The sequence below is a fragment of the Zootoca vivipara genome, chromosome 13 (assembly GCF_963506605.1).
Source record: "Zootoca vivipara chromosome 13, rZooViv1.1, whole genome shotgun sequence".
NCBI classification, from domain to species: domain Eukaryota; kingdom Metazoa; phylum Chordata; class Lepidosauria; order Squamata; family Lacertidae; genus Zootoca; species Zootoca vivipara.
The window spans coordinates 39042557-39067797 of NC_083288.1; the positions used below are offsets into that span (position 1 = coordinate 39042557).

A 25241-nucleotide genomic window follows, 5' to 3' on the forward strand; every position below is an offset into this window, starting at 1 on the left:
TCCTATATAGTCATTTCTGTCCTGCTATTATTTCTCTGCATCACCTCACCACTGGTCACCAAAGTACTGGAAAGATTGAAGTTGAATTTTTCATATATCTGTATTTTTAAATAGCAAGGAAGTTTACTACCAGCAGATGAATGACAGACTTCTCCCCCAGGGCTATATTTGGCCAGACTAATCAGCTTGCGTCTATTTCTTTTGCTGGGTGAGGAAAATAAAGTTTCTAGCTCTCATTGATGTGTCACTTCTGCCAATTTTAGATGATGTGTTCTTGGCAGATATCTCTTTATATAGTTAAGTCCTGGAGGAATATGACAAATGCTTCAGTTATCACTGTTTATTAGGGACAGTTCCTATCTCCCTTTATCGGGCAAATAACTGTCCCTGATTTGTGTGTTTATGCCTTTTGACAATGTCTTGTTAAATTCTGTGAGCATGAGTTGCTAAAGTTATTATTTTTCAGGAGCCAGCTCCCTTTCTAGAGTCCTCTTATAAGGTAAATGGAGGCGTGCATATATGTGATAGGGTTTTTTTAAAAAATAGCAACTGTGGTGGGGAAAACTTTGCTGCCACTGCCGCAGTGACAGTGACGGCTGCAGCACACTCCTTGGAATCCTGATCTATTGTTTCCTCAGCAGCCCCTCCCTACACTGCCTCTACAGCAGCCTCCTGGTAAACTCTTGTTCTAAACCAGGCATCCCCAAACTTCGGCCCTCCAGATGTTTTGGACTACAATTCCCATCTTCCCTGACCACTGGTCCTGTTAGCTAGGGATCATGGGAGTTGTAGGCCAAAACATCTGGAGGGCCGCAGTTTGGGGATGCCTGTTCTAAACCTTGTTCCCTAAGTAGCTCTTTAGTCCCCCCGTGTTCCTGAGGTAGATCTTCACTCACCCCTTCTTCCCTTACAGAGGAGGAGTGCCATTTTGTGGTTCACCTCAGATGCCAAAATGTCTTGGCCCAGTCCTGCTGGTTGGGCTGCTAGAAGGGCACTGGGACATGACAATTGAGCCGTCCAACTACCCTTTCCATCATGCATCTGTATCCCTGCTGATTCTGAAAGGTCTACCAGGATAGTGGGTCTGCCTTAACAGCTGACCAAGAGTTGTTTTATTCTCTGCCTGGACTGCCCTTTTGACAACGTTCAGGTTTATGTTTTTCCTTTCCAGATGACAATACAGTAATGTGGTAACATTGTGGAAGCATCAGGACACAAACCAAAGCAGAATAAGTCCACCACTGATGCACTGTGTTTGTCAGAAACCTTTGGCAGAATATACCAAGCTGGACAATTGCGCTCATTTCACACGCTAGCAAGGTTATGCTTAAAATTCTACAAGGCAGAATGCAAGGTTATGCTTAAAATTCTACAAGGCAGGCTTAGGCAGTATGTGGACCGAGAACTCCCAGAAGTGCAAGCTGGATTTCGAAAGGGCAGAGGAACCAGAGACCAAATAGCAAACATGCGCTGGATTATGGAGAAAGCTAGAGAGTTCCAGAAAAACGTCTACTTCTGCTTCATTGACTATGCAAAAGCCTTTGACTGTGTCGACCACAGCAAACTATGGCAAGTTCTTAAAGAAATGGGAGTGCCTGATCACCTCATCTGTCTCCTGAGAAATCTCTATGTGGGACAAGAAGCTACAGTTAGAACTGGATATGGAACAACTGAGTGGTTCAAAATTGGGAAAGGAGTACGACAAGGTTGTATATTGTCTCCCTGCTTATTTAACTTATATGCAGAATTCATCATGCGAAAGGCTGGACTAGATGAATCCCAAGCCGGAATTAAGATTGCCGGAAGAAATATCAACAACCTCAGATATGCAGATGACACAACCTTGATGGCAGAAAGCGAGGAGGAATTAAAGAACCTTTTAATGAGGGTGGAAGAGGAGAGCGCAAAATATGGTCTGAAGCTCAACATCAAAAAAACCAAGATCATGGCCACTGGTCCCATCACCTCCTGGCAAATAGAAGGGGAAGAAATGGAGGCAGTGAGAGATTTTACCTTCTTGGGCTCCTTGATCACTGCAGATGGTGACAGCAGTCACGAAATTAAAAGACGCCTGCTTCTTGGGAGAAAAGCAATGACAAACCTAGACAGCATCTTAAAAAGCAGAGACATCACCTTGCCGACAAAGGTCCGTATAGTTAAAGCTATGGTTTTCCCAGTAGTGATGTATGGAAGTGAGAGCTGGACCATAAAGAAGGCTGATCGCCGAAGAATTGATGCTTTTGAATTATGGTGCTGGAGGAGACTCTTGAGAGTCCCATGGACTGCAAGAAGATCAAACCTATCCATTCTTAAGGAAATCAGCCCTGAGTGCTCCCTGGAAGGACAGATCGTGAAGCTGAGGCTCCAATACTTTGGCCACCTCATGAGAAGAGAAGAATCCTTGGAAAAGACCCTGATGTTGGGAAAGATTGAGGGCACTAGGAGAAGGGGACGACAGAGGACAAGGTGGTTGGACAGTGTTCTCGAAGCTACCAACATGAGTTTGACCAAACTGCGGGAGGCAGTGCAAGACAGGAGTGCCTGGCGTGCTATGGTCCATGGGGTCACGAAGAGTCGGACACGACTAAACGACTAAACAACAACAACACCAAGCTGGAGAGGGTGGCGCTGTGGGTTAAACCACAGAGCCTAGGGCTTGCCGATCAGAAGGTTGGCGGTTCGAATCCCCGTGACGGGGTGAGCTCCCGTTGCTCGGTCCCAGCCCCTGCCAACCTAGCAGTTGAAAAGCACGTCAAAGTGCAAGTAGATAAATAGGTGCCGCTCTGGCAGGAAGGTAAACGGCGTTTCCGTGCGCTGCTCTGGTTCGCCAGAAGCGGCTTTGTCATGCTGGCCACATGACCTGGAAGCTGTACGCCAGCTCCCTCGGCCAATAACGCAAGATGAGCGCCGCAACCCCAGAGTCGGTCACGACTGGACCTAATGGTCAGGGGTCCCTTTACCTTTACCTTTACCTTTACCAATCTGGAGCAGCTCTTAAGGCATTCTGGGATACATGGTTTATTCACATATAGATTCAGCATAGATTCATGGCATGCTTTACATACCCTGACTTCCACCAGATTTTGGAGTGAGGGGGAAGGTTTGCATCCCAGTGATGTTTCAAGAGCTCCATTTTACACTATGACCTGCAGCCTGACTCTTGTCTAAATCTCTCCCTGCTGTAGCTTCTCAATATACTATCTTTGCTCACACAGACTCAGTCAGCACATTTCAGAGCTCAGATGAGTGAGGAACAAAGCTTAGGCCTATTTCCAAAATGCTCTCCTTTTCCGAAAGAGCTAGAGGCAGCAACCTCAGTAATGTGGAAAAGTATTTTGCCACTTTGCCAGGCCACCAAAGTAATCCTGGTTCTCTTAGCAGTCTCCTGTTCAAACCATAAAGTGTCACGAGGCTGAAAAAGACCCTAAGAACTCATATAGCCCAGCCCCTAATCCCATTGCAATCACTTTATGGATATCCATCCATAAAGTATGTTGCACATTAAGTAGGAAAAGGACACCAAAATGCCTTCTTAAAGTGTGGCACATTTAATGGATAGATCCTAGGGAGCAAATGTTTCTCTCCTTTCCCTAAAAGGCAAAGAAAAGGGGGCATAACAGTTAGATGTTCACGAGACAAGGAAGTGGGTTTTAAAGCAGCTAAACCACTGCGATGTGGCTTGTATCAGCCAGAATGTGCGCTTATGGGCTGCAGCCACCTGACAACATCATGAGCAAAGCCGCAGCAGCGGGTCGTGTGAGAGAGCTGCAAAAGAGCTGCAGTATTGAGCAATGCTTTCAGAAGCAAAAAATATTTTTATGTAGCTAATGGGAACTTTGCAGAGGCAACTATTTTATCATGCTCAGTCCTCCTCACTCTGTTGCTGCAAGGCTCTAATGCAGGCATCCTGCTTCCATTTAAAAGAAATTACATTTCCCCAATATATTTTGCTGGGAGGACCATGTTCCTACGACCATAGGAGCTGACTCCTAGGGACCGAGTCCCTTCAGCCCCTCAATAAAATATTTAACGGGGCTGCCCACCCCCAAGTTGGTGGCCTTTGCCATTCAAATGGTTGTGTGTGCTGCTTCTTGCGATTGATTATGCTGAGCGGGGCTTTAACCCCCCCAATATTTTATTCAAGTGCACAGGGGCGAATGAAGGCGTTGTGACACCTGGGGTGGGCCGTTGCTATGTAGGACGCATGTGTGGCGTCGCTACGTAGGACGCCTGCGGCGTATGTAGCAACGGCGCACATGCGCTGTACATAGCGGTTTGCTGGCGCCGCCGCTCCAGCACTATACGGACGGTGCCAGGATCCTCTGCTCGCTGCTGCAGCCACAAACGGAGGGTCCTCTACATGCGGCTGTAGTGGTGATGGAGGGATCCCACCGCCGTCCGTACGGCGCTTGAGCAGCGCCAGCGGCAAACTGCTATGTACAGTGCATGTGTGGAGTTGTTACATACAGTGCATGCGTGTGACACCGCACATGTGCTGTACATAGCGGTTTGCAGCCGGTGCCGGGATCCTCTGCTCGCGGCTGCAGCCGCGAACGGAGGATCCTCCACATGCAGCTGCGGCAGCACGATGGCTGCTCGCGCCACGGTGGCAGGGCAAGCAGTGGCAGGGTGCCTTCTTGTTAAAAAGGTAAAGGTAAAGGGGCCCCTGACCATCAGGTCCAGTCGTGTCCGACTCTGGGGTTGCGGCGCTCATCTCGCTCTATAGGCCAAGGGAGCCAGCGTTTGTCCGCAGACAGCTTCCGGGTCATGTGGCCAGCATGACAAAGCTGCTTCTGGCGAACCAGAGCAGCGCACGGAAACGCCGTTTACCTTCCCGCCGGAGCGGTCCCTATTTATCTACTTGCACTTTGATGTGCTTTCGAACTGCTAGGTTGGCAGGAGCTGGGACCGAACAACGGGCGCTCACCCTGTTGCAGGGATTCGAACCGCCGACCTTCTGATCAGCAAGCCCTAGACTCTGTGCTTTAACCCACAGTGCCACCTGGGTCCCTAAGCGCCACCTGGTCCCTACCCTCCCCCAAACATGGCACCTGGGGCAAGCCGCCCTCCCCCCCCATTGCGACACCCCTTAAGTGCAGCTGCTTTGGTTAGTTACACCTATTGGCTTATGCCTATGGTATTTTTAAAGGTGAATAAAAAATCAGGTGACCAGCAGCCAGGAAGCCTTCAGTATTTCCTGCCACCTGGTGAAATGTGTAGTTCTGTTTCTCAGCTATGAATTCCCCCTTCTCTAGTGTTGGTGTGTGCATATATCCTGGTGGTTTTTTGGTCACATCTGGTGTGAACAGTCTGTCCATGTGAACAGCAAGGCCAACCAACCTTGTAAAGCTTGCAGTGCTAAAATTTATAATACCACCGTTTCTGCAGCTTTACTTAACCTTCATTAGAGCTAAGGTGGTTGTCTGTGCTGCTTACTGATCTGGAAAAAATAGAAAGTTTTGAATCAGCTGCTGTACCCTTGGCCCAGAAGCAGCAGTATCTTGACTTGGGATGATTGATCTCTGGTTTTTTTTTAAAAATATATATATTATTTTTTATTTGCAAGAATCAAGACTTAGGATTTTACAAACCTTAGCAACAAATTGAGAAGAGGAACATAATCCTTCTGCTTCCTGTTTGTTCCTTTAATACTTTTGTGGGGAACCAGAATAGAAAGGGCAGCTGGAATCCAAGGACTAATTTGGGCCACTTAGACATCCAAAGTATCTGTTGCATCATTTCCTTATGTATATTGTCCCTTTCTTTTAGTGAATAGAAGGCATCATATGTGGTTCTTCTCTGTTCCCCCAGTTTTATCTACACAACAGCCCTATGAGGTGGGTGAGGCTGACAGGTAAACCACTTTCTTCAAAGGTTCAAAGTGGATAGCAAGGTAAATCGAACTTTCGGGAACCAATAACAATAGACCTTTTCATCTTCTTTCGTATAACACTTAGGTTGGAAATTTAGCAAACACACACACACACAACTCACTAATGAAATCAGGGTGAGGATTCAGTAGTTTCCCCTGGCACCTTGTTAATACAATCTACATTTCCTTTTAAAAAACAAAACAAAACTGTAGTATTAATTTCACAAAATGCAAATGATCTCGTGTGACTGCAATGATAATTTAGTTCAGATATTTTAAGGATGTATACCGTCGAACTGGCCTAAGCTTGGTGTGGAGGAAACAGGTACTGATCGTCCTCTTTAGCGACTAGAGGAAAGTGGCAAGCCTGTGTAGAGCAATCTAAGCATAATGTCACCCAATCTGAGGGAAGGGAGATAATAGCTGATCTGCCAGTGACTCTTATCAATGAACAGACATTAGGAAATATTCAGGGGGGTGGGTGTGGTGATGGAGAGATCAAGATGAGTGCCCCCACTGCATCACACAGCAGCTCCAATTTGAAAGACAACCTGCTATAAAGAACAAGACTAAAAGTTAACATGAATAATGAAAACCTCAGAGGAGCTCTTGAAATATTTGCCCAATTAAAAAAACTAATCACTTTGAAGGTAAACCCCACTAGAAACTGTGGTGGAATCTACAAACATATAAAAACCGTTCTGAAAATGCTTTTTTAAAAAACTTTTTAAAAAATACATCGAATTTTCCATAAGGCTCACCATCGCCATCTCATTTCACATTGTATATTGCACTTAAAACACACTTAAAACGTGGGTTTTTTTTTTTTTGCAGCTGTATAGCCGAGTCCTGTGTGTGTGGTTCTTTCTGCACTATACAGTGGTGCCTCGCTAGATGAAATTAATTCGTTCCACGGGTCAATTCATGTAACGAATTTTTCGTCTAGCGAGTCCTGGTTTTCCATAGGAATGCATTGAAACTTAATCAATGCGTTCCTATGGGCTCCGGGGGACTGGCGGCGGGGAAGGCAGGCAGGCAGGTGCTTGCTCTCTTGCCTGCCTGCTTTCCCCACTGCCCCACACGAAGATCGGCGGGCGCTGCTTGCCGGGGCTTGTCAACCCCGGCAAACAGCGCCCGCCGATCTTCGGCTCTGTCCCCCGATGCGCTACGGCTCGGGGAAGCAGGCAGGGAGATGGCAACAGCCCGCAGCTTCCCGGGCTGTTGCCATCTCCCTGCCTGCTTCCCCGAGCTGAAGCGCCCGGGGGACAGAGCCAAATTGCGGCGTGGGGGGGGCCCCTTTTTGCCGTTTGCCTTCCCCGAGCTGAGGGGGAGGCAAACGGCGAAAAGCCCCCACTACGCCGCAATTCGGCTCCGGGACTGGCTTGGCGGTGGCGGGAAGAATTCTGCCACCCCCCCCCCCGTGCGCCGCAATTCGGCTCCGTCCCCCGGGCGCTTCAGTTCGGGGAAGCAGGCAGGGAGATGGCAACAGTCCCGGAGCTTCCCCGGGCTGTTGCCGCCTGCCTGCCTTCCCCAAGCAGCGCCCGTCGATCCCTGATGTGTTGGGCGGGATGGGGGGGAAGCGGAGGAAATATCCTGCGCTCCCCCCCATCCCGCCTGTCACACAGCAGGGATCCTACGGGGCTTGAGGCATTTGGCTCTGTCGGGCGGGCGGAGGGAGAAGTGGAAGATCGGATCGGTCCTTCACTTCCCCCCCCCCCCCGCCCAACAGAGCCGAACTACGGCGGTGCGGGGGCTTTTCACTGCCTGCCTTCCCCAAGCCAAGGGGAAGGCAGGCGGCAAAAAGCCCTGGCAATTTCTCGCTACACGGCAGACTTTGCAGTCGGAGGTTCATTTTTCTATGGCCACGCTTTGCCAGATGAAGCGGCAGCCATAGAAAACCTCGTCTTCTTACAAGGCAACCTTCGATCGCAAAATCCATTCGTCTAGCGAAAAATTCGTCTTACAGGGCATTCCTTAAGCGAGGCACCACTGTATATTCAAAGCAGCATTATACTGCTTTAAACAGTCATGGCTTCCCTCAGAGAATAATGGGAAATGAAGTTTGTTAATGTTGCTGAGAGTTATAAGAAGACACATATCCCCTTCACAGAGCTACAGTTCCCAGGAATTGTAGGGTTATTTGAGGGAAGCCAAAACTGTTTAAAGTGGTATAACACTGCTTTAAATGTATAGTGCATATGGGACCTGTGTTTACGTTTATGTGAGCATGTATATGTATGTTGCAATGTCTACTCAGAGCTAAGCTTCATTGAGTTCAATGGGGCTTACTTCCAGATAAGAGAGGTTAGGACTGATGCTTTAGGATTAGCTGCAATCATTTCCATATTATGCCTGTAAGCTTTTATGTGTGTTTGTAGGATTTCAGTGTGTGTGTTTCTGGGGGCAGGGAACGGGTGTCTAGAGCAGGCATCCCCAAACTGCGGCCCTCCACATTATTTGGCCTACAACTCCCCTGATCCCTAGCTAACAGGACCAGTGGTTGGGGAAGATGGGAATTGTAGTCCAAAACATCTGGAGGGCCGTAGTTTGGTGTGCCTGGTCTAGAGTCTCTGCTGATAGCCCCTCTCCATGTTCTTTGAAAAATTCAAAACCCATTTACATGTATTTATTTCATAAAAATTTACATACCGCTTGATTGGAAAAAAGACCCCTCAAATCAGTTTTCAAAAAGCTAAAATGATAAAAACCAGCAAAATTTACAAAACTTTAAAACATACGGTTATGAGTTTGTGGGGGACCAGATCCCCTTAAATACTTGGGTCAAATAAAAGTTTGAATTAATTAATGTTTGGAAGGTTAAACTGAAATTTGACTTTAAGTAGCTGGCCTCAGCTTTCCCTGTCCAGGAAACCACCTGGAACCATCAAGGGGAACAAGCTAATAAGGGCCAAGTCATGAACCTAACAAAAGACAGAAAGAGAAGCCATCAGCAAGTCTAAGACCATGTGCCCTGCATCCTGGGTAATTAGCACGATACTGTATATTTGGCATTTCTTTCCATGTTGCTGTAATTCCTATATGTTGGTGTGTGCAGTAGGTGGATACAGTGGAACTGAAAATGAATAAAAAATATTAATGGGGAAAAATTCATGTGGTTTTTAACTGTGGGCAGTTTAAAATAGATAGCAGACCTTTTTAAAAATAAATTGCTTATCAACTGCCCACCTCCTATGCTTTTCAGCAGCAATCAGTGACCCACAGAAATTTAGTAGGTGAACCTTTGCTGATACGGAGCTTTAAGAGCTTGATAAAAGCCCTCACTATATCTGTGTTCTTTTGGGGCAAAAATACTCAATTGCTCATGTGAATTTAAAACTTAAACTGGGAACTTTTAATTTGAAGGAAAAAGACATTGTGGGGTACTGGCTGGGACAAACTGAGATAAGACTAAGTAGAGTAAGAATTTTTAAAAAGTGAATGCTTCTGAATATTGCAGGAAGATTAAGTACAACATTAACCCAATGGAAAAATATAAAAATGTGTTCAAAATGAATACAAATTGCAAAAATGGTAACAATAACAAATAGACAAATTATATGCATTTTGCATTTGCATGGGTTTCCTCTGGGTGCTCAGTTCTCTTTATGAAGTTCCCAGAGTACATTCAAAAGTTCACAAATTTAGGTCTGACAACTTTCTTATTCAGGGAGAGACCATCAGACAGGACTGCCTCCCTGCAAAATCAAAGACCCTATCATTCAGCTCCCATCTGAGTTCCTGTCAAAAATAACCACAATAAAATGAAGCAATAAACCCAGCTATATTGCTGAAGGAAGGGGGAGCATGTTTCTCAGCGATTTTTTTTTTGGGGGGGGGAAAGATTCTTTTAAAGACTGTCTTAAGGTAAAAAGACTTGATTCTCTCAAGTGCGTTCTTTTTGGATAATCATAATAATTTTTAAAAATATCTTTCATCTTGTTATTTATTACGAAGGGGGAGTGGGTATTTGCAACCCACACCCTCAGAAATGTTGTGTTGTCAAAACTTTAATTTTGCTTCCAGGAAATACTGGCGACAGTTCCACAGCCTTGATAAAACCAGCAGGCTTCAATATTGGACAGTTTTATAGGAAACAATCAAAGGCATCATTCTCTGTGGACCATACTCTCAGAGAGGAAGGATTAAGTGTGATTTAAAACAATATAGCAGGTCTGGGGAACCTTTGGTCCTCTAGCTGTTGCTGAACCACAACCACCACCAGCCCTGGCTTGCATGGCCAATAACCAGGGATGATGGGAGTTGCTGTTGATCCCTCCTCTGGAAGGCCATCATAGCTGCCAAGTTATCCCTTTTTTAAAGGGATTTTCCCTTATGCTGAATAGGCTTCCTCGCGAGAAAAGGGAAAACTTGGCAGCTATGAAGGCCATAGGTTTTCCAGACCTGCTACATAGTGATGCAATTCAACTATGGTTTGTTTGATTGATGTGAACCATTATATGAAATGGCTGACCTGGGAAGAAATGTACGCAGGAAGTCACGTATATTGGTAGAAGCCAATGGAGAATAAAGCCAGGTTGCTGGGACAGCACGTTGCCCTTCACCAGAAGTACAATTCCCAGAGTTCCCTGGGAAGAGGGATTGACTGTTAAACCATTCTGGGAATTGCAGTTGTACAAGAGCAACAGAAGTCTGTGAGGTTCTGGTATATAATATTGTATGTAATAGTAGTGTGATTGAGGTAAATGTAAAGGGAAGCCTGTTGGAAGAATTAAGGTGAAGTAAGGAAGGTGGGGGGGGGGAGTGAGTTTGGAATGTTGGTGGTGCATGCTGATTGGATAGGAGTTTTGAAAAGGAATTTGAATGCTGGCAGTTGAGAGTTCAGTTAATAGCAGAATGAAGGTGGGAGAAGAGTTGGCAGTGAGTGTGAAGCAGGACTGGTTAGTTACGTAGCAGAGGAACCAGACATGGCCCACCCATGAGGTGGGGTGAAGCAATGGTGGAGGTGGCAGGGCAGACTATGTGGCGCAGCGGCAGGGCAGGGTGGCACTTCCCATTTCACCTCAAGCGGCAAAACGGGATGCACTGGCCCTGACAGGAACAGTAATATAGAAGCCAGTGTTGCATATGAAACAAAGCAATGAAAAAGAGAAAGAGGAATTGAAACCCTATGCTTATGTACATTGAGTGATTATATAAGTATTGTTTCTTATTTATGTTTAAGAAATTAATTGCATGACACCACCTCCTCATTTGGCAAGGCTAGGGGTGGAGTATTCAGATATCTATTATCCGTGGTGGCAGCAGGAATAAAGGGGGATTCGTGAACTACCCATCCAAAAGCCAGCTCATAGGTGTACATCTTATTAAGAGAGGGAAGGTGGTGCAGAGGATTGCAGGGACTGCCAGAGCATCTCATCGCACAGATGGGGGCTGGTGGCACAACAGGGTCTTCTAGCTACTCTTAGCCACTTTAACAAGCGACAGTTCCCCAGATTCTTTGGAGGAAGCTGTTAAAGTAGAATGGTGCTTTACTATTTTAAATGTGTGAGGCAAATGTGGCCTAAGGACAGGTCGCTGTTCCATTCTGGGTAGGTCATGGTCTGAGGAGTTCCAGCCCCAGTGGTGTGTGTGTATGTGTGTGTGTGTGTGTAAAAGTTAGTGTGTACAGTCAAACCTCGGTTTACGACTACCTCGGCGAGCGACTGCTGCGGACCCGAAAGTGTTTACATTCGGGTTCCGCAGCGTCGGCTGCACAGACGTGATCTGCGCTGCTCGCGCATGCGCAGAAGCGATCGGTGCTTCACGCACATGCAGAAACGTGCCTTTGGCGAGCGGCCGCTTCAGCGAGCGACCGCCTCCGTGGAACGGATTGCGGTCGCAAACCGAGGTACCACTGTATACAAAATAATATCCTGGAAGTCCAAGTTCAGTCTAGGAAGTAAAGCTGGGCCAACAGGGGGTCAGGTTCCAGAACTTTCAGGAGTGCAAAGTCAATAAGCAGAGAGGTCCAATGGAACAAGGTCAGGCTGATCTCCAATGAGACTATTCAGTGAGTCAGAGAGAGGGAAAGAATACATCAAATTTAGAGAAGGCAAAAGAAGCAAAGGAGGTAATATCCTGGACAGCTCCGAATGTAAGTGAAGCCTATTTAAAAGAGCCCAGCCAGTTTCAGGAGCTATTGACTCCAGTGGCATTGGGGGTGAATGGGGTGCCAACTTGGAAGGCCCAAGTAACCCACCCACCCCATGCATAGTCAATCACTTGATGCAGTGCATGTGACCGTTTGAATGGCAATGCCCATCAACTCTTGGGGGCAGCCCTCTCAAGTATTTTATTGGGGGGCCAAAGGGACCTTGGCTTCTAGAATTTGGCTCATATGGCCAGGGCAGGGGTTCTGTACTTTTGCTGAGGCCTCTGAGTCAGTGAGACCTTAGCCACATCCACACATTAAAACCTATTCAGTGCACAATTAAAGCAAATGGCTTTCCCCAAAGACTCCCGCCACCTTTTACAAACAACCGTTCTCAGGTTTCTTTAGCAGAAAAGCCATGTGCTTTAAAAGTATGGTGTGGATGTGGCCCCCTCGGCTGAAGATGCACTGACAACACAGAGATTCTACTAGTGCTAGAAATCCCAAGAGGTTAGAGACATTTAGGGCTGATTTTGAAGGCAACTCCTCTTCCCAGTCACCTCTTGCACATGCACATGCCTCCAACTTCTCTTCTTGACCTTTCTCTTACACAGCCACTTGTCCAGATACTGACTGCTTGCAGAGGCACACACCTCCAACTTCTCCTCTTGACCTTTTTCTTCATATGGAGTGAAGAAATCTATCAGCAGCAACTCTCACCTCTCACCTCAAGCCTGTAGTTCAGCCTTCTCTGAGGCACTTTCCCCCTCCTCCAGCTCTCCCATGTCCCCCCCACTGACTGGCTCCCCGAACAATCAATGGCTCTTTCTACTGCAGTGCTGATTGCAACTCTTTACAAGTTCTCCAGCTGCCCATCTGCTTGTGCAGTGTTCCCTTGGAAGAGAGGTTGATTGTTAAACCACTTTTTTGGGGGGGGGGAACAAGCATCTCCTAACAACTCTCAGCACCCTTAAAAAACTACAGTTCCCAGGATTCCTTGGGGAAAGATTAAAAGTGGTATGCTATCTAGGGCTTGCTGATCAGAAGGTCTGCGGTTCAAATCCCCATGACAGGGTGAGCTCTCATTGCTCGGTCCCTGCTCCTGACAACCTAGCAGTTTGAAAGTACACAGTGCAAGTAGATAAATAGGTACTGCTCCAGCGGGAAGGTAAACGGTGTTTCTGTGCGCTGCTCTGGTTTGCCAGAAACGGCTTAGTCATGCTAGCCACATGACCCGGAAGCTGTACGCTGGCTCCCTCGGTCAGTAAAGTGAGATGAGTTCCGCAACCCCAGAGTCATCCGGGACTGGACCTAAAGGTCAGGGGTCCCTTTACCTTTGCCTTACTGCTTTAAATGTACAGTGCAGATGGGGCTTAATATGTTTAAACTGAGATGGATGTCATTATATTTTTAATGTGAGCTTTTAATGTTTTATTTTTCTTTCCTTTCAGTTTTGTTGTTACACTTCCTATATAAAACAAAACAACTAGTTGCATGTGTGAGAGAGAATTTAACAAGCAGGTCTAATTTTTCTCACCCCAGCATAAGCTGCCCGTGATTTTAAAAAGCCTCCTTTTATTAACATGGCAGTTCAGAGCCCTCTCTTCTTTGGCCTCTGATCTTGCTGGCCTTCCGTTTCGCTCATTTTCCCACCTCCTCCTAGTAGCCACACTGTCTGACTCACACACTCTGTTCTAGTCCGCCGCCCTCCCCTTGAGGGCTGGGCTTTCTTCTCAGACTCTGTATCAGATAAAGTTACACTTCTGTACTTTACGTATTCAGCTCTTTAGCTGCCAGTTACCTTCAAAGCAGCCCCATCGCCTGTTGGGCTCCCTGCTTTTCTACTCTTCTTTCCTCCACTGGTCATTTCATCCCAGTCTAAATACTAGTATTTAAAATACTAGGCATGGATCTTCCAGCACTGCTTTTTTACCTGGGCACAGGTGAGTGATAACAGCAAGGGAGTCTGAGGGTATGAACTCGGGTGGGTGGGTGCTCATCCAAATCTTTTTAAAAGCAACCAGCTCGGTCCAAATTGAGATCAGAAAAAAACACAAAGTGTATCTATTTCTTGTGAAACCTAATTGCAAAACAACAACTCTGTATGACAGTCAAAGTTAGTATTGTCTCCTTGCATTCTACGGGAGCAGCATTTAAAAAAGAAGAAAAAGCTTCCTGCTACTTCTTTTCACCTGCTTGAAACGGCTTCAATGTTTGAAATAAATTTGCTGTAGCCTCATTTGCTCCACAAACACACAATTCACACGATGACCGTGCTACAGAGTAGGGACAACTCTGACATTAACTCTGTCCTTTGTGTGTTCTCTTCATCAAAGAGAGAAGCTATGTACGTACAATCAAATGAATAGAATGTGAGAAAATTTGGGACAATTTGGATGAGAACTGGAAAGTTTTTTTTTATTGGCCCTGCTTGTAGCAACCTTTTGAGATTCTTGTAGGAATGTAAATTTGAATTACTGTAAATAATTTCCCTCAGCATCCATTCCCCAGACCAATTGCTTTCAGCTCCATGAGGACTCCCCTTTGCCTTTAGTATTTCATTACATGCTCCAGGGATAGCTAATGTGGTACCCTCCATATGTTGTTGGGCTCCAACTCCCATCAGTCCCAGGTAGCCTCATCCCATGGATGATGGGAGCTGTTGTCCAGCAAAATCTGGAGGGCCATCACCATGCTGTTAACTGCCCTGCCTTAACACATTGTCTTCAGACTAGATTGAAGTCTAGATCTGAGCCTTAACTCAGTTCCAATGCTGAGCAACAATAGTAATTGTTCTGGGTTAATTAACCTGGAGGGGTTGATTCAGATGCCTCAGACTTTCCCATAAGGACTTTATTATTCGTCTCATGACTGTTGCACCACAGCATACTATAACCAACTATTGGTATTCCTTGGATACAGATTTGAGGCTTGGCTGGGAAAACTTTGGGACTTGATTTTCATGGGCAAATTGACAAATGTTTGTTTGTTACAGATGCCCTTTATCCAACTTGATCTATCTTTATTTCTCACGTATCTCAAAATGAGCATGAATAGAAGCCTCCAACATCTCATGGAGATCTATGGAAATAAACCTTCAACTAGTATGTGTAATGATGTCCTATCTAAACACCTTACAGTAGTAACTTTGATGTACTCTCTTGTGGGGAACGGTCCCCACTTTTCTTGTTGTATCTGGAAAAGACAATATATATATATTTTTTAAAAAAATCAACCTGGAATGGTGTGAGTGTGTATAAGTAGTGTACTGAGAGTCCCTTTAACTCTTGCAGTGCTGATGTCGCAGTGTTGCGGATTTAACGTGGATGTGGCTACACCAACCATCTTTCAGATAAGAACTCCGAGCTTTGGGAGCAGCGTGGCACAGACCAGGAATGAGTAAGAAGAAGCTGATTTGGTGTCAGGGACAGGGTTACTGGGAAGATGGGAGGAGGGCTCAGAAGGAAGATGAAAAAATGGCAAATGGTCACTGGGGAACAAAGACACCAAGGCCCTTAATTGGCAACACTTTTTGTATGCATAGTGACATTTTCAGTGGACTGACCTGACCCCTAACTTCCTAGGCTGTCCTCCCTTACTTGCAACCTATATTTCTTCAGCTCCACCACCCACAGTTGCTTCAAGTTTTTCCTTTTCTCCTGAATGACTGTTAAGATTATTTTGTGCTATTCTGTCTATAGGAATGGATGAATCTGTTCATTTCAATTTCTGTTTCTCATTTCTCCAATCTTAAATTCTGTAGCAAATCCTCAACACTTTGGTGCAAAATTCTAATTATCACATTTTTGCATTCAGCTTTGACTAATGCTAGGAAACATGTACTGCATTTGAACTGCATTTTCATGAATGTGTGGCTTTTTATGCACACTTCCCCCATGCATTTTTGTGCATGTTTGGATAGATTCAACTAAATAGTTGCACTGGTGGGAGTCAGTGCAACAAGTCCTGATAGTGTGATGGTTCTTTCCCCTCTCTTCCTCCATACACCCCCCCCCCCACACACACTGGCTCAGAGATGGGGTTGGAAAACCCCCAGAACAGTGTGTGGAGTGAGGAGAGGGGAGATAGTTCCATCAGGCAAGCAAAAATGCTCGCACTGATGGAGTTATTTCCTTAGTGCTACTTTGAATTCTACCCATTACTTTAATGGAGGACTGCATTGTGAAATTTTGAGACATGTGAATTGTGAAGGATAGCTGTATTTCAGTCCATGTATTGGTTCAAGAAATGCGAATTTTTTATTTCTTATTAAAATGCAAATTGAATGTAATTTCTCTCCCATCCCTACCTGTGCATGGACCCCCCCCCATACTTCCCTCTCCCTCCCAAGCCCACCTTGTCTGAGCAGCTTTTGGCCTGATGCCTTACTGCTGTTTCTCAGCTGAAGAAAAGCTGAAGTAACTGGTTTGGCTCAAGTTCATTCTTTGTTTTCTTGGCTGGCTGCTCCCTTCTCTCTGTTCTCTCTTTGTTCTCTCGTGAACTCCTTTTGGCAGAGCACTGTCTTTTCTTTCTTTGCTTAGGGCAGGACTGGGAAGCCCATGGCCCTCCAGATGCTGCTGAACTACAACTCCCAACAACCTCCAGCAAACATGACCAATGGTCAGTGGTGATGGGAGTTGTGGAAACATCTGAAGGGCCAAAGGTTCCCCACACCTGGCTCAGGTTACATCATAAAGTGTCACTGTATAGATACTAATCACCTGCCTCCCCCCCCTCACCTCAGGGTGCTTGTCGGTGCCCCACTTCAGCATGGACGAGTGAACGAAATGGGTAAACTTTACCGGTGCACCTACAGTTCAAGTGCCTGTACGGAGATTAGCATCCAACGTAGGTAACTTCTAAGTTTCAAATGAAGCTGGTCCTATCTGGGAAAAGCCAAAAGGTGGTCCAGGTTCTCTCAGAGAGAGGAGAGAGGGAGGTATGGGGTCAGGCAGGGTAGCTTGGGCTTGTGGTCGCTGTTGCAGGAGTGAGTGAGGTTTTTTACAGAATTTGGGGCTGGATTGTCTGAGAGAGGCAGGATGTCTGAGCTCAGTTCAAAAGAAGTGAAATCTTGTGGGAAGCGACAAAGAGGAGGAAGTGAGACTAGTTTCCAAATTGTAAGGCTATAGTAGCCTGAGGTCAGAGTGAGGCCCCCAGACATTTCCCTACAGATCTGAGATTGCTATAAAGCTGCCTTTGCCAACCTGATGACCACCAGATGCTGTTGGACTCCAATGCCCATCAGTCCCAATCAGAATGGTCAGTGGCCAGGGATGACAGGACTTGCTGCCCAACAGCACCTGGAAGGTACCAGGTTGTCTCCCCCTGTTTATCTCTGTTTCCACTTCTCCATGCCCTCTGTTGTTTCCCTGCACCTGTTTTTAGATTGTAAGCCCCTTAGGGCAAGGACCTATCAATCTACCTCAGTACTGTCTGGTAGCTGCTGTACAGGGTTTCAGAGAAGGTTATTTCCTAGCCCTACCTGGAGATTGAACCTGATACCTTCAGAGTGCAAAGCAAATGCTCTGCCACTGGGTTAATATAGTTCTTCTTCTTCCTTCTTAACAATTAATAATCACAGCATGTTTACTATTATTTCTTTCAGGGCCTATAGATGCTGTCAATATGTCCCTTGGTCTGTCCTTGGTTGCCAGGAATTCTCAAATCTTGGTAAATTCATATATATATTTGCACTCTGGTGAGAAATCGGCATTGTTGGAGGGAAAGAATTGAGTTTGAATGGGGCCAGATTAAAATCCTCTCCTAGTCAAATAGCATACTCAGCAAATTTGAACATATCATGAAAACTCCCTCTTTGTTCACTTGGAAGGTGTGTGGCCCCACAGTACACCGGGCCTGTGGAACAAACATGTATATGAATGGCTACTGTTTCCTTCTGGATCAAAAGCTCCAAAAGTTCCAGCAGTTTCCAGAGATCTTACCAGGTGAGACCTTGGGTTGAGTGAATCTGTCAATTGCTCTTGGACTCTCAATTTGCAAATTTCAAGTTGAGTTCGCATTTCCATAGTGCGCTCTCTCTCTCTCTCTCTCTCTCTCTCTCTCTCTCTCTCTCTCTGTGTGTGTGTGTGTGTGTGTGTGTTTCAAAGTCCTTATGAAAATTTTTCAGTATTTTAGCGTGGATTTCTCCTAATATACACATTTTTGCAAGCAGTTTTACCTATTTAATGCATTTTACATGTTATTTTCATTCATAATATGTATTTTTATGCACACTTTCCCCTAATATACACATTTATGTATACACATTGTTTGATTGGAGAACTGCACTGCAAAATTTGGAGAAGTGCAAGTTTAGAAGGATGGCATGTTTTGGTTTGCAATTGTTTCAGGAAGTGAAAATTAAGGCGCCTCATGTCTGACATGCAGGCAGGAGACTAGGTACAATCCAACAAAGATCCCCAATCAGAAATAAGAAAGCACCATTTCTTACCCTCAAGAAACAATGCATTGGTTTGCTTAATAGAAATCACTCCTAGGAAACTGGGCATAGGATTGCAGTTGTGCTGATCCTAGTGAATTGGGTATTATGTGCTATGTATTGTTAAACTTTGGAGTACACATGTGTGTGTATAAGAATGGATCAACTCAGCTGCCTGCATTTTTGGACTTTCCTTTGGGGAGTTCATAAACTCTGGTGGTGTGGCCGTTATGATGAGCTTTCAGAATTTACCACCACACCACTGAATATAAGGTAGATTGAAATGTTCCTTTATCTATCCCCCAGAATGCACTACCCACCCAACAGATATTGTGTTCTTGATTGATGGCTCAGGCAGCGTCAGTAACCAGGACTTCGAAAGAATGAAGTGGTTTGTCTCTGCGGTCATCAAGAGGTTGTCTGGCAGAAATACACGGGTAATGGACATGAGGGGGGTGCTGGAGGGCACTATCATGCAATCTTGTTGTGTTTTGGGAGGTCAGTCCTTTCCTGGGGGGGAGGAAGACCAGCACTAGCCCTATGTAGGCACCTTCTGTTAGGTGTGGGTATTGGCAACACTTCAGTTCCTCATATAAAACCTGCATTCCTGGGTCCACCAACTAGTAGGAGGGCTTTTGCGAGTGTACTAAATGCATTATTTTAAGCATGAGAGTTTTTTTGTGAGTCAAATCACTCACCCACAGATAAGGCTATCTGCTGCATCTTTGCATAAGTCTTCATTCCAGGTTTTTCTGTTGCACCGTTGGCTGGCTGTGGTTACATCCACCAGTGAGTCCCGGTGCAGAGGCACAGCAAATCACTCTCTCCTTGGAGAAGGCTGTCTCTTGCATATCTGCATGAGTTGCTAGTTTGAGTTTGTGGTTCTTAAGTGGGTTGAAGAGATGTAGCCAGAATAGTGACATGTAGTCACTATTGGTGGTGGGCTCTTTTGAGAGCAGTTTGTTTCCTTACTCTAAATGTAGTCCCTTTGGGGTGTTAGAGTGAAACTGTGTCTCCAATTTTATACAGAAAACAAACTAGGTTTGGGAAGTGCCTGCTGTGTGCATAACTTAACTAACTTAAAAAGTGGTTTAGAGAATTCAGAATATGCTTTGAACTCTGGGTGAGATCCAGTTAGTCATGCTCAGAGTAGGCTCATTAAAATCAAAGGATCTAAGTAGCATGCATAGCATTTCATTGCACTCTTTTTTAATGTTCATGTGGCTGTCATATGTTATCAGTGAATTGAAAGCTGATACATACTAGGGCTGCATGCCAGATGATCTGTCACTGCCACATCTTTACCGCCAAAATTCTCATGTTTGGGTTTCTTCCATCTTGACAGATTGAATGGGACCAGCATACAGAATTACTGGCTTCCTGATGTGACGTTGAAATGTGTCTGCAGTGGCAAAACATCCCAGAGTTTCCTTGGCAAAGTTCATGCACATTCAAGTTAGGGTACTTCCAGATAGGGACATAATATTGCAAACAGATTGTTCATATACTGTATTGCAAATGGATTGATAGCAGCAAGTTTGTTTATAATTTAATTTATTTTCTATGGAAAGGGTAAATCCTGATTAAATGGCAGTGGGGATATGGGCTTCATGTTGCACAGATGTTGTGAAAAACTTGCATGCATGAAGAGCACCCTCTGTGATACAGAAGAAGTCACAGGTGGGATTTCCCCTAAACCTAGCTCCCTCTGCATGTTATTGGACAAAACTGCAAGGAGCCTTTAAAGCCATAGTGAGGAATCCATGACTGCAACTTTCATCATCCCATGCTAGCTAGCACTGATGGCCATGTGAGTCCAACAACACTTACTTTAAAATTAAACTCCCTCCCTGCAAATAGAAAACCAGCATAGCATTCAAAGGGCTAGGCTAGAATTTTTTTTCAGCTGCGCTCATATTTTGTTTGTTTGCTGGGTGCCTATGTTTGTGTTCACAATCAAAAGTGGAATCCCCAGATTTGTAGCCTGAAAGTGGTACAATCTATTTTGCCACCTCATTCCACTTCCAAGTATAGAACCAGCCAAACATTACCTATTTCTCTGCGCAATGCAGCGGTGGAGGAAGCCTTTGGGTGCCTGGGGCGGTGTGCCCAGGGGCGGTGCGCACCGTGGGGCCTCCAGATTCTGCCTGCCTCCTCCTACTCAGCCACCCACAGCTGGGCAGGGAGGCAGTGGGCGGACAGTTTGGACAGTGCAGAACCTGTGTGCGCCCAAGCCACCGTGTCTCTCCCAGGAGAGCGTGGCTCGGGCATGCTGCAGGCCCCATGGTGAGTGCCGCCCGACATTTTGTAACCCGCCTCAATGGTGGCACCCGGGGCAGCCTGCACCCACTGCACCCCCTTCCTCCACCCCCTGGTCCAATGCCACCACAGAGAATCACTTTTTGGGCAGGCTACAATGTGAGTGAGCAGGACACTCTGTTAACCAGCCCTCTGTCACTTGTGAATGCAAGAGGGAAAGAGGTGTTTTTGCTGTTGATGAAAGTAACTGGTTTCCCACCCACCTGTGAACCATGTGCAGGAAACTGCACTAATACCACATGTTAATTGTAAAGTTTGACAATCCTGCAAGTGTTGCTTGTGGCACATCCAAGGCTCTCTGTCAGTGGTGGGGGCAGCAGGCTTTGCATGCAGAAATTTCCAGCTTCTATTCTCCAGTTAAAAGGACTGGTTACAAGATCATGTGACAGAGCGCTGCCTGAGGTCCTGGAGTAGGTGTGCGGACCTTTAGTCCTCCAGATGTTGCTGAACTATAACTTCCACCATCCCTAGGCATTGGCTATGCTTGCTGGTGCTGTTGGGAGTTGTAGTTTAGCAACATCTGAAGTGCCAAAGGTTTCCCACACCTCCCCTGAAGAGTCAGCCTCAGAGCTCATCCACACTTACCTTTGCTCTGTGTTCTAGGCACAGGTCCAGGCTTTCCAGTTCGGTGTCCAAGCACTTTTTTGTGTGTCTCTGCACTTTCCCTGGGGAAACCCATGTTTTTACTGCTGAATCAGAGCAAATGTTTAAAAGCCAAACACTTCCTTAGATTCAGTGGCAAACAGCGGGTTTTCTTGTGGGAAACTGGTGGGACAAAAAAAGAGGGAAACTGCTCATACCTGTGCCTACAAATCATGGACCTGCGCCTAGAACCTGTGGCAAAAATGGAAGTGTGGACGAGATCTTAATCGAGGGGCTTGGCATGCTACTTCAGCCAGCTCCCAGGTTTCACTCACTGAGGGTCTTTTACAGTACAATCTACTATGTTCTAATCAGAAGTAATTGTCTTGTTGAGTTCAGTGGGGCTTCTTCCCAGGTAAGAGGGTACCTTGGACCTCTGGAGACCATGTAACCCTATTCATTAACTCCCTTTTTGTCTTTCTCTTGTTAGTTTGCCCTAGCACAGTATTCCAATGACTTCACAGAACACTTTGATTTCAATGCTCCAGATCCGTCTAATAATGTCTTGGGTGTCACACAAAGTCGCGGCATGACCTATACAGCCACTGCCATCAGAAAAGTTGTGTATGTCCAAGATCCTTATTTCTCTGCAGAAACACCTTGCTCCTTCTCTTCCCTTTTTAGGCACAAACTAGGCATGAATAATGGTTCAGTTTTGTTATCAGAATGAATTGCTGGGTTAGGGACCTGTGAAGAGTTTTAAAAGTGTTCCAACATCATTGTGGTCCAATATCAAATAAAAAAATTAAATTCAAAAGTGTCCCAACAGCTCATTAATATTACAGGCTGGGAGAAGAACTAGAAGTTTGCTGTTCAGGGCTCATCCTCTTCACTCTCAGCTTCAACACTATCTCCCACTCCCTCTCTTTATCTCTGTCCAAACTTTAGCTCTCAGCTCAGTTCAGTTAGCTTAAAGGTAAAGGGGCCCCTGACCGTTAGGTCCAGTCGCGGACGACTCTGGGGTTGCGGCGCTCATCTCATTTTACTGGCTGAGGGAGCCAGCGTACAGCTTCCAGGTCATGTGGCCAGCATGACTAAGCCGCTTCTGACGAACCAGAGCAGTGCATGGAAACACCATTTACCTTCCCGCCGGAGCGGTACCTATTTATCTACTTGTTTCTGTGCGCTGCTCTGGTTTCTCCAGAAGCGGCTTAGTCATGCTGGCCACATGACCTGGAAAAACTGTCTGTGGACAAACGTCGGCTCCCTTGGCAAGTACAGTGGTAACCCGACTTACGAACGACTCGACAACCGAATTTTTCGACTTACGAATGGGGCAAATGGCCGCACGCTTACGAATTTCTCGACATCCGAACGGAAACCGCAGCGGTGTTAGATAGGGTTTTTTCGACTTACGAATTTGTAGGTGCATTCCTATGGGAAATCGCGTTTCCAATGGCACTTTTCGACTTACAAATTTTTCGAAAAGGTGCCTTCAGAATGAATTAAATTCGTAAGTCGAGGCACCACTGTAAAGCAAGATGAGCGCCGCAACCCCAGAGTCGTTCACGACTGGACTTAACTGTCAGGGTCCTTTACGTTTACCTTTAAGAATAACATTACTGTAAAGGCATTTACACTTGTGGAAATTCTGCTATTTTCCCCTTCTGGGAAAGCTACTTCTAGGAAAAGTCAGACTTTCTGTTGTCTACAAATAACTGGAAGAACTGCAGGGAAAATACTAGATGGCAATGACTGGATTAGGCAATGTGTGGATGCACCACAAAAAGTGAGTGGATGAAGAATGGCAATTCCACACTATATGTCTGCTGGGGAAGCACTGTAAGTTAATGCCTGATCAGTGTGCCCATGGGGGAGAAAACTGAGGAAACATTTGAGCATCATCAATTAGGCTTTCACATTTGTATTAGGAAGCAATTTTTGATACAGTTAGACCCCCTTTAAGTTCAATGCATGAAGCCTGTTTTTAAAGAGGTTGCCTTCAGAGATGGGCACTCTGTAGTCTTCTATATGTTCCTGGACAGTAGCCCCAGCCAACATGGCCAATGGTGATGAATGAGGAGAGCTGTAGGCTAGCAACATCTGGAGGGAAACAGGTTCTCCTCCCTAGCGTTACATCTTTACTCTATCCCCTCTTGTTTTCTCCTCTAGGCTGCTTTAGGGAAATGCAAACAATGAAGTCCTTATCCAGTTCTTCTCTTCTCTTTCCAAGGAGGGAGATTTTTATCCCAAGGAAAGGCTCCAGAAATGGATCTACCAAGATTCTTGTTGTGATAACAGATGGTCAAAAAAATGATCGACTTCAGTATTGGAATGTGGTGCCAGAGGCTGAACGAGCAGGGATAATCCGTTATGCTATTGGGGTGAGGATTTTGCAAGGAGTCTTCTAGGTTTACTAAACAGTAAATGGACCAAAGGTCTGAACACACTGTGTGTATATGAATTTCCTCAAAATCAGTTTGTTTGTTTTTGCTTACTTAATTGTTTTTATTTGGATGTTTATAGCCTTTCTTGTTGGCAGTGCTACCCAGCAACATGGGAAGAGAGAGAATTTCACATTTCCTGAGCATTTAGCTCATTATGCTTTATAGTTGGGGCTGTGCCCCTGTTCACATTGCTCACCAACCCCACCTACCCCTCTGTTGAAGTAAGAATAGCAAAATTGCAGCTAAGAAGCCCAAATCATTTTAATGACTGACTGATACCCTTCTTTGGAAATTAAGTCAATGTCCAGACTTTCAATGGAAATTTTGGGGGAGCTCTGGCCCCCCACCTCTCCCTTACTGGCACCAGTGCTCCACCCACTTGTTCAGACTTCTAGGACTTCCTCGTAAAATTGGTCTAAGGGCAGATTTACACCATATGTTTACAGCACATTCAATGTCTATTTAATGCTCATGACCTCTGCCAAAGTATCCTGGGAACTATGGTCATCTTCTCACAGAGCTACAGCTTCCAGCACCCATAACAAACTACATTTACCAAAATTCATTGGTGGAAGCCATGATGTTTGAATGTACTTTAAATGTATGTTTTAGATCTACCCTAAGTATGAAGTACAGATATACCCTTAGAACATAAAATTCATAGAGATGGAGGGTGCTAGTTCAGTTACCTGCCCTCCTGCCAAGTGGATTGTTCACCTGCATAGGAACCAAATGCTCACATCTTTTCTCTCTTCCGTCTGATGAAGGTTGGCAATGCTTTCTCAACTGAACGTGCCAGGGAAGAGCTGAATGCCATCGCTTCTGAACCTGACAATGAGCATGTATTTGCAGTGCACAATTTTGATGCCCTGAAAGGCATCCAGGATCAGCTGCAGGATAAGATCTTTGCCATAGAAGGTAATAACAGGAACTTTAGCACATAGAGGAGGCCTTGGGGGGCAATCTCATATTCAAGTGGCTGAGAAAGAGCCACAGAGACTTGAATTGCTCTTTGTGTTGAATCCAAAGCCATGGCTTGGTCCCACCCTGCCCAAAAATCTAATGGGAGAGCAAGATCCACTGGAGTGTTAATGCCATTAGCTCGTTTACCTTCTGCTTAGCCTGTAGTGTAAGTAAAACCACGTCACCAAGACATCACCACTTCTACAGTGAAGACTGGGGTTTCTTTATGATATATGGTTTCTTTACACATATATGCAACCTGAGCCTACAATAGAGGGGCTTACAGCATTACTCTTGACAGGCGCAGATTTACGAAAGATCCCTGCATTGCAGGGGGTTGGACTAGATGACTCTCGTGGTCCCTTCCAACTCTACAATTCTATGATTCCAGTGAGCTTCATTCTAGGGAAGCCAAACCTGAGTTGAGCATTGGCACCCCTGAAACCTCTCACAGCTTGGAGATTGTGGACTGAACTATACAGCTACAAATAGTGTTTTAAATGTGTTGCAAAGTGCAATATACAAATG

The 25241-nt window shown here is 45.6% G+C and overlaps 1 protein-coding gene across 3 annotated transcripts in view; it reads left to right on the forward strand.

Annotated features, from left to right (window-relative positions):
* Positions 1-13719: 13719 nt before the first annotated feature.
* The window catches only part of LOC118094367 (integrin alpha-X-like), a 28886-nt gene continuing 17364 nt past the window's right edge, over positions 13720-25241 (forward strand). Inside the window, exons 1-8 of one of the 3 annotated variants that reach the window (XM_060281712.1) lie at positions 13720-13906; positions 15257-15362; positions 16708-16815; positions 17569-17633; positions 17794-17908; positions 21794-21927; positions 23537-23687; positions 24518-24668. In XM_060281712.1, the coding sequence (XP_060137695.1) occupies positions 17843-17908; positions 21794-21927; positions 23537-23687; positions 24518-24668 (502 nt within the window). In that variant the 5' untranslated portion in view covers positions 13720-13906; positions 15257-15362; positions 16708-16815; positions 17569-17633; positions 17794-17842. The remainder of the gene's footprint in view (positions 13907-15256; positions 15363-16707; positions 16816-17568; positions 17634-17793; positions 17909-21793; positions 21928-23536; positions 23688-24517; positions 24669-25241) is intronic. The other 2 variants (XM_060281711.1, XM_060281713.1) reach the window with 2 other exon arrangements.